Below are 10154 nucleotides of genomic sequence, written 5' to 3' on the forward strand. Positions count from 1 at the left end.
CTACACAGGGTAGCGTAGTTTATTTCTATCTTTCAGTTTGAGAACTGGTTAGGTGAAAATTTATTAGGTTTGTTTTTCTCTTTAGATTACAGAGATAGGATCCGAACATTGAAAAAGAAGTAAACATCTTAATTGATTTTGCTCTCAATCTTGATCTAATCTTAAAAGATGCAAATTACCGGAAGGAGGCGACGAAGTAAAAATTCAAGATGTTTAATTTTTTTTCTTTCTATGTCTGTAATGATTATATCATGCTAGTGAATAAGGGATTGGTGTCGCTCCCAGTCGATGTAGGAGTTCGTTAACACTCCCAGTCTAAAACAAACAAGTAAATCTTTGTTTTTATTAACGGTCTTATTCCACATCTTTATGACAATTAAACTTATAAAGATTGCTAGAGTTGGCGTTTTTTGAGACCTAACACTTTTATTAAATCTCACCATACCTATATATAAACAATTATAATCTATAAAGCTATAATGTAATGATATTATTTTGATAGGAATTAAGAATTTGAGATTTGATGCATTAGTATTGATGTGCCTAAATGATTGCACCACAAAGACTGTTCCCTATAATCAGTGACGCACCCTCCACGAAAGCATAATTTATGCTAAACAAAATCATATAATGTCAAAAATATATATGAAAGTCCGTCATTGTCTATGATTACAATTTTTTAAGATCTGTAGAAATGAAATACGTATTAAACTTAACATCAATGTATCATATTGTATTCTATATATAAATGAAATAGACATCCGTAATGAATAATGTGTTCTGTATATAAATGAAACAAAGAGAAAATCTCATAAATTGCAATGGAAATAGTACTGTAATATTGTATTTATTTACAACAAGCTAAACAAAACTTTATTATACGCCAAGAGTATATATGAAAATAATAATAATAGTAATAAGATGGAGGAAAAAATCTCATATATATTTATTCCTCCTCATCTAAGGGTGGACTATAGTAGCTAGATAAATAAATGAGAATAGTAAATCATAAGCTAAAGCTAAAATCGCAGTCACTACTTTGTATAGTAATCGGATTACTGGCAGACAAATCATCGACCGTTAACTTGCACTTAACATTAAATTTGACCTCCATGAGTTTCAGTGCACCAAGTTTGACCCTCACCGGCTGCTTCACTTTAAGATTTAACGGAATACTCCCCGTTTGTTGCTCCGTTTGAACCAAAGAACTGAGCAATCCAGTGGCATCTTCCGTGATTTCCCCGGTCAACGGAATATTCAACACCGTCGTGTTTTCATGCCCTTGATAAAACTTCGGCAACGACCCTTGACATAATTTTGTATCGTTATACCATCCACTTATATGACTACCGTCTTCGTAATAAATTCCGATCTTCTTGTTCGGATTCTCTGCCGTTATCGTCACGTTAAAGACCGCGAATAAGCTAGAGTCGTTCCTCAGATCGAATTCGGAGACGGACAGTTTGTCGACGGTGTATTTAGGCAATTTCGGCTGGAATACGAGGTATAAGATTCCGATAACGGCTGCGATTACGATGATAAGAGCTAAAAGGATAGAGAATTTCCAACAGAAGCATCTACAACATAGGCTATGACGACGTTTCCTCTTTGGTCGAATAACTACGGGTAGGGTTTGTTGGATTGGCCGATCAACGGCGTCGTTTTGGTCGGATTTTGAAGCGCCTCGTAATAAAGGAGCGGAAGGTGACGTCTGTGACGGCGGTGGAATTGGTTGATGTTGCGGTGGTGGTGACTCGACGTCGTGGTTTGGATGGATTCTCTGTTGATCAGCCATCCTTAGTGAAAAGGAGAAATTATGAATGTGCAATTCAAAGACGACTTGGGAGGTTTTATAAAGTTTGCTTCTCAAATTATAAAATGAATACTTTTTCTTCCCTTTTTTTTTTTATAGTACTTTTTCTTCCTTTTATAATTTATGTTATTAAATAAATAATTTGAGATTGACTTCTGTTAGCAAAAAGTATATAGTATACTGAACATATATTTAGAAGAGACATGTGGTAGTCTTTTTTTGTCGTGATTAATTAATTTAAATATTACTTCAAAAAAAAATTAATTTAAATATTCAAATGGAAATCTTTTGTTCACATAAAACTAGTAAGAGTAGTTAATTAAAAGCGTTCATGTCAAAAATCAACCAAGATTCGAACTAAGTTTAAAAATTTTTATCATGGAAAAAATATATATATTAGTATTTAAGCTATTGTGGCATAGTACCGATCGAGTACGTACGTATGAGCATTCCTCAAAAAAAAAAAAAAAAAAATCGATTATTTTTAAATCGTGTAAATTACAATTATATGTTTTTGTCATCAAATCGAACAAATTGATCCAACGTCCTAAAATCATTTTGAATTTGGTTTGGTTGTAAAACAGAGTAAATCATTCAAGTTACTTTTTGAAATGATAATGTTTTATTCTTTGAGTTATTGGTTATAATATTATTTTATTTTAGTGTATAATAAGAATAACACGTTGAATTCTTTAGGTAAAAAATTAAAAAACAAGGACATGTGTTCAAGGGGGGAGACAAAGACGTTAAAGAGACTTGTTTCTAAAAACTAGCTTGAGTCTAATATCTCAAACCCATCGATTCAAAAACAAGAACATATGTGTTCAAGGGGGAATCAACCTTTCCTAAGTTAAAAAGTTAATGACAAGAGTTTTAAATTTGATTTTTCAAAAAATTGATTAATCAGGGTAAAAAAACGTACATATTTCTTGAAAAAAAATTTCTATCAAATATATATAGTTATTTTTTTTTCAAAATATTGATAATTAGTGATAATAAAAACTACGAATTCATTTGATCTCCATTTCCAGGTTTCATAGTCGAAACTCATAATTTGAGAGAATAAATGTCAAACGACTTGAATCAACTATTGGCTTGAACAAACCATCATTGATATAATTCCATAAAATCTTATGATCTAATTATTAGACAATTCTTCATAAAAATATGAATTCAATTTTTAGTTAATGAACGGATTTTAGTTGGGTGGTTTGTAATAAAAATTTATAAAAAAAAGTTGCTCGACCTAACTACCCAATTAACAATTTTAGAAGGATTACTTATGTGTACATGAAACGATTAGAAAAAGGAGAAGTAAATTTTGGAGTTTCATTTTGTTTGACTTTAAATGGTCCCATTTGTAGGCTGCTTAGATTTGGGGGAGTTGTAACTATCACATTGTGTCATCATCACACTCCCAAGCCATTCAAAGCCGCGTCCATGTGAACTGCAACTTTGACAATTACCGTCGGATTACTTCAGCCTTTGCGTTATCTCTTCATTAAATTCGTTTCATATGCTTGTATTATCTTCTTTGTTCTCACTATACTTTCTATCTAATTCTTTATTTAATCTAATCCTTCCCTCTTTTGGGAAGAGTATTATAATCTAATATTATATTCGTCTCAAAATACGTAATCTTTTAACATAAAAGGAAAAAAAATATGATCTTTTGATTACTATTGTATAATTAAAATATCATGTATTTTGAGACGAGATAGTATTAACTACTACTTCTGTATTTGAATAGATGACACTTTGAAACTTTTTATATATATCAATATCACCGATTTCAATACATATATTATCCTTACTTTACAATTTTATCATTTATCTTTTTATTAAATCATTAATTATTTGTGGAGAGATAATGAATGGAAAAATAAAAATGTAAAAAGTATATTGACATTCTAAAAACGTCATGTATTTAGAAACATAAAAAATCTCTAAAAATATCATCTATTTATATACAAAAAAGTATTAAGTAATGAATGATCAATATAATATTCTCTTCGATCCATTTACATGTTTCGTGACACCAAGTTTTGTATGTTATTGATTAGTCGAACGAAAAAATGTGTCGTCTATTCTTATGAATTAAAGAATTTATTAGGCTACATAATTTTTTATACTGATAAGAAGTGACTTAAATTCACAAAATGATACTTTTAAAAGTATACTCGACCAAATAATATTATCCAATACTTAAAAGCACTAGACCGGAGGGAGTAATTGTTACTGTTTCGACATTTGAATCCACTAATCAAAGGATCTTGAGATTATAATTCTTTTTGAAACAGTGTACAATAATAACAACTAAAACAACGAGCCTAAATAGAGTCGGCTGAATCCTCAACCTTCCGAGACAGTGTAATGCAGGTCAAATCATTTATTTATTGTTGCAGCAATGCAACTAGAACCGTACTTGGCAATTCATGAACATGCACCTGATGATTTAGACCAATAAAGTGCAAAGTCAAGAGAAAAATTCTAAATCAAAAACATTTTACTCCTTTCACTTGATCTAAGCAATACTTTTGGAACCAGACCAATGCTAAACTCGAAAGGATATAGTTTGTCTGAGATCATAATCAGCAATACTTTTGGAACCAGACCAATGCTAAACTCGAAAGGATATAGTTTGTCTCAGATCATAATGAGGAAGAATAAAATTGAGCTTTTTTTATTGTATATTTTATTAGCGAATCGACTCTTAGTATGCTGTTTTTTTTTTCTCTATTTATTGTTTTAAAATTTTAAAACAAAATTATAATAGAATTTATAATTATTAAAACTAATATCAAAATAACTATAATTGGATTAATATATGTATATATTCCGAATTAAACTTAATAAATGTAATTTTTATTTTTCTCTTTTAATCTAATATTAGTACTTCACATACAATTAAATCATTTTAATTTAATACAGATTTTTATAAGATAAATTTTTATACGATCAATATTTTAGATACTTTATTTTCGAAGTTGCGAACTTTTCTGTTCAACAGACATATTAAAATGACCTAAAATTATGATGTATATTATTGGGTTGCGAGCAAACATGTGAATTGGGTCATAAGTTTTCAGTTTTATTGTAATTGTTAACACATATATGTGGTACATTTTAATACGGATAATGTAAGTGTGAGTGAGCCTATGCTTTAAAGCGTGCTCCAATTAGTGACCACTCTTTATCCGTGAGATGAAGATTTTAAATCTTATAATCTACATAATTATAATATTATTAATAAAAAAGTTCAACAGATAATACGATAACTACTAAAAGAATACTATATATGGTGCAAAATTTATGTAATAGGAGACGTGATTTTCTTGGCAACCTAATTATATTTATAATTATAATAATAATTATTATTATTATTTGCAAAATTAAATGTATATAGATAAATTAGAAAAGGCTCACATGAGAACGTGATCAAAGTGGGTCATTTCTGTTGAACTACTAAACTAGTATATTTTAGGTCGTGAGGCATGGCTGTGGTCAACAAAACTATATGCATGCGAATCCAAAAACATAACAACAGTCGAGTACTCTTTGACTTAGTTAATTTCCTTTTTTTAATAACAAAAACATTACTCATAACTGATCTGAATTATCTTTTTAACGGATCTGAATTTATATGCTTTATTTGTTAAGTTTAATAAGTACATCAACATAGAGTAATCCATGTGCGAGCAATCATATCAGCACATCAACACTAAAGATCAAATCTTAAATTCTGAATGACTAGCTCAATGCAGCCATGGTTTTAGGACCTTAATATTGAAGGACCAAATAGACTAGCTATAGCAAAGAGAATGACTGTAGTCGAATTTTAAAAGAAAACGATGTAGACCATAAATGTTGAAACGAAAGTCGAACCAAACGCAAGTTTGAGTCAATTCTGACCCTCCATTAGAAAGATTAGTGGTCCCTACGTTTATTTTTCTGCACTGCAGATTTTCGGACATAACTTTGTACAGTTTCGCCTCAAGGAACAATGCAGCTCGGTTTGATCCCTTCCAATAACTTTGTGTTGTCTTTTAGAATATCACTAAACCTCATAAACATCATTCCACATCCCTTCTTCACTAATGTCAATTGTTTCGAACATTTCTTTATCTTCAAGCCAACAATCACAAATTATAAGGACAAACACAAATTATGAGTAAAAAAAGTAGACAATAAATACACCATTTTTATTTTTTTAAAAAGACAATAAAATAAATCCGTATTGCTATTATAACTTGCCGTATATATGAATATGAGTAGGGTGGCAGCATTCCTGATGTCAATGATAACTCTACCTTATTTTTCATAGTTTTGAAAGTCGATCTAAATGGCATGATAATTTTTTCTTTCTAGATAGGAAATTACAATATCACTGTTTCATCCATCCGCTCTGCTTCGTCTATTGTTTGGCTTCTTTCTCTTACATTCTTTTTCTCAGGAGACAAATATCAAACACTTATTGATCTCTAACTCAATCTTCTATCATCAACAACATTTGCCTTTGAGTGTTAATTCTGCTATTCATGAACTGGGTTTGATCCGATTTTGAGTTTTGATTCGTGGTGATTGATCAAAATGTATTGTCGGATTTTGATCAATTCCGGTGTTCCATATCGATTGAAATGATCTATTTCCAAAGCTGTCGGTTTTCAATTCTGTTGACAAATCTTCCCCGATGGAGAACTCCGGCTATTTTTGTCCAAAATTAAGGCACAATAATAATTATAATACTAATCATTTGCACAAGGCAAAATTCCTTAATTGCTTGCAAATCCCTGCTTGTGATCGTTCTAGGTTGGCTGCAATGAAAGGTTTTGTGTTTGTTTGTATTTGTTTATTCATATATGGTCATGATTGTGTCACGATCCGAAAACCACCCTCGTCGTGACCGGCGTCTCAATCATCAAGATCAGTCTAATTACTAATTTCGATCTCACAAATATAAATTATTAAATACTTTACCAATCAACTTATGAACTCATTAATATTTTTACAATTCCAGCCCTATCAACACGGAATAATAATATCTATTTAAGAAGGATGAAAGATTATATAACAACATAAGAAGTTCGAAGTCTTCACGTGCTTCCTCGTTGTCGCTTAATCTATACACTGTTAAGAAAAATTTAAGTAATATTTAGATAAGTGACAACGCACTAAGTAACTACCAAATACAAAATATAATAATGTAAAGATAGACTAATAAATTATAAACCCAAAAAAAATTTAGAAATCAAATAAGGATTTCCAAAACTCGCTTTTTTCCCGAACAACGTGAATATATTTTTTTATTCTTCATTTTTCATTTTTTTAGACAATTTTTTTTGGATTTAAATGGAATATTTTTTTTGGGCCTTAAATGATATATTGTCTAATGAATTAAGTTTTGGGTCCTAGACAACAGCCTAGTTGGTCTACCCATTGGGCCGGCTCTGTCTCCACTCTCTCGAACGCTCTCTTTTCTTTCTCTTTTCATTTTTTTTGTTTTTAATATATATACAGTTTGCACCGAACGGTGGAACAAATACGGTATATATATATTATTCTTCTTTGAAAAATCCAATTTCATGTCTCTTTTAAATTTTAATGACAAAAAAAAAATTCTTTTTAGATGAAAATAGAGGATTATATCCCTCTTAATTTATTCCGTTAAACATTAATACTTCTCTGTCGTTAAAAATCGCTAGGTGGTATTAATTTCCGTTAAATCTGATTACGTGGAAGTTTAGCCAATCTTATGCAGACACGTGACGTAGGACATGTACACAAATTTCATGTGGCTTGCTCTATACCACATCATGCCACGTCATAAAAATCGGTTCAATCCGATTCAACATAGAACCAGTCAGTTCGGTGCGGTTCAAATCGAACCGGTTCGATCCGGTTCAGGTTTAAAAAAGAATAATTTTTTGAAGGTTTTTTATAATTATTTTTAAATTATAAATATTTATTAAATTTAAAAGATGAATTGATTTGGTTTTTCAGTTTAAACCATGTAATGTCCGCTCCTAATTTTCAGAGTACTTCAAAAAAAATATGATGCACAGTAAAAGATTCGCAATAATTAAGGTGCTCCAATTAAATATTTTGCCGTTAAGTCGAGCGACGGTGACCTGTTAAAAAATAAGATTTGACTTTTTAATAATCTATTACATGATCGGTCGATATGATGTGACTTTAGTTAAGAAAGGATATGATTAGGCAATGAAACGAGTGGCTTTGTTTTGTCTTGTGCTTTGTTTAGTGCTGCTGCACCATAGTACACGCCTACGTTTTTGTTTTCTGGACAGGAGTATAGTTATTCCATATATAAATAAATAACGTTTTTATTTTTGAGATTCATCGTAAATTTAATGTATTTAAATAATGATAATTAGATATATTAATTTTTCAATGAACTTAAAAAGTAAAAACGTCTTCTATTTGTATATGGAGGGAGTATTAATTACTCTGTTATTAAATGCTATTCTTTTTCGTATATAAATATATAATATTTTTAAGAATATTTTTTGTTTTTAAATGGATTATATTTTTATAATATTGCTATTTTTTTTTTATTTTTTTATCTTCCGTTTATTCTCTTCCCAACACAATTAATTTTTTTATAAGAGAAAAAATGATAAAATTGTAAAATAAAGATAATTTTTGTATTGAAATTTATGATATTTTTTTAAAGAAAAATCGATGATATTAATATACGAAAAAAATCTCAAAATATCATCTAATCAAATATAAAGATAATAATAGAATATAACTGATTACTAGTAGTGATACACTAATACTTAATTATATGTACTAATACCTTGTGTTGGTGTTAACTAATTAAAGTATTTTGGTTTGAAGTTTACTTTGTTGAAGTTGATGATAAGCCGCGTATATTACGTGTGGGTGGGTTGGATGCGATTAATTCAGTCGGTCTCGTATTTTGTACCCTCTCTCAGTCACTCGTATCTCATGCAGACAATGACATATACAGTAGTTACAAAGTACTACTACTATTTCCTACATCATATTTTTTATATATTTTACATAATAAACGTTACAGTTAATTAAAGACGGATAAGTATTAAATTAATTATACGCACGGGATTTTCTATTGTCCAAGTAGTCCACTACTATTGTATAAATAAAGGAGTAGTGTATAGCTGGGGAGATTGGTAACTAGTGATGCCTTCATCTTCTTCAAATCCATTTCCACTCACAGTTAGTGCTCTCTCTCTCTCTCTCAATGCGTTTCTTTGTTATAAGTTGCTATAACTCATATGTAAAGACTAATTAAATATCTAAATGAATTTGTCGTCCGAGGAGGACTGTATATCCAAGTCAACTGTGGTTGATTTTTCATTTACTACATACGTATATATTTTAGTTCTCTACCAACTCAGCTTGTATTGAATTCCTCTGCTTTATTTGATGATTGATCATTCCTTAGGTATATATACTACCAATGCTCCTAACTTCTTTTCACTTTTAATTTATGCAGGAGGAGCAGCATGAATCATGGGTAAATGTTTGGAGGAATGTGGTATTAGCATACCAAAGCTTTGGGGTAGTCTATGGAGACCTGAGCACTTCCCCTCTTTACGTGTACTCGAGCACCTTCATCGGAAAACTTGACACGCATCACAACCAGGAAGCAATTTTCGGTGCTTTCTCCTTGGTTTTCTGGACTCTTACGCTAATACCTTTGCTCAAGTACGTCCTTATCCTGCTGGCTGCAGATGACAATGGCGAAGGCATGTATTTACTACTACCACTGTCCCTAATTACTTATCGCTTTTCTCTATAAGTGTATAAGAAAAGTGGCAAGTAATTAAAGGAATCTTTATCAATTTATTTTTAAATCTGTTTTTTTTTTCTTTCTTTTGATTTTTGGCTAATTACTGTGTTTAACATGACAATATTATATAAATGCAGGTGGAACATTTGCTCTTTACTCACTACTCTGCAGGCATGCCAAGTTTAGCTTACTTCCCAATCAACAACCAGCCGATGAACAACTCTCATCCTACGGTTATGGGACGCAGTCCGAGACAACAGCCTTAAAGAGGTTCATGGAGAAGCATAAAAGGTTAAGGACCGCTCTACTTGTCGTGGTCTTGTTCGGTGCTTGTATGGTCATAGGGGACGGTGTGCTTACTCCTGCTATTTCAGGTTTTTATTTATATGTTCATATGGATTGATTGATTCAGAAGTTATGTTATTTTATACTAGCATTTACATATACATAGTTTCTCTCTTGCAGTTCTATCAGCAGTATCGGGTTTAAAAGTTACAGAAAAGAATTTGACTAATGGTAAGTGGCAGCTATATATAATATGCGTGT

General features: G+C 30.8%; 2 protein-coding genes across 2 annotated transcripts; one reads left to right on the top strand and one right to left on the bottom strand.

The window, feature by feature from the left end:
* Window positions 1-1006: 1006 nt before the first annotated feature.
* Window positions 1007-1795, bottom strand: LOC139884369 (NDR1/HIN1-like protein 6). The gene has a single exon (XM_071868405.1). The coding sequence runs from the start codon at window positions 1793-1795 to the stop codon at window positions 1007-1009; it is 789 nt and encodes a 262-aa protein (XP_071724506.1).
* Window positions 1796-7587: 5792 nt separating this feature from the next.
* On the top strand, window positions 7588-10124 carry LOC139884367 (potassium transporter 4-like; the record flags this gene model as incomplete). Its single annotated transcript, XM_071868404.1, has 5 exons — window positions 7588-7717; window positions 8672-8814; window positions 9312-9564; window positions 9746-9982; window positions 10074-10124. Coding segments are annotated over exons 1-5 (814 nt in total), but the record flags the coding sequence as incomplete, so codon positions are not given.
* Window positions 10125-10154: the final 30 nt, after the last annotated feature.

Source organism: Rutidosis leptorrhynchoides, unplaced genomic scaffold (assembly GCF_046630445.1).
Source record: "Rutidosis leptorrhynchoides isolate AG116_Rl617_1_P2 unplaced genomic scaffold, CSIRO_AGI_Rlap_v1 contig540, whole genome shotgun sequence".
Classification (NCBI taxonomy): domain Eukaryota; kingdom Viridiplantae; phylum Streptophyta; class Magnoliopsida; order Asterales; family Asteraceae; genus Rutidosis; species Rutidosis leptorrhynchoides.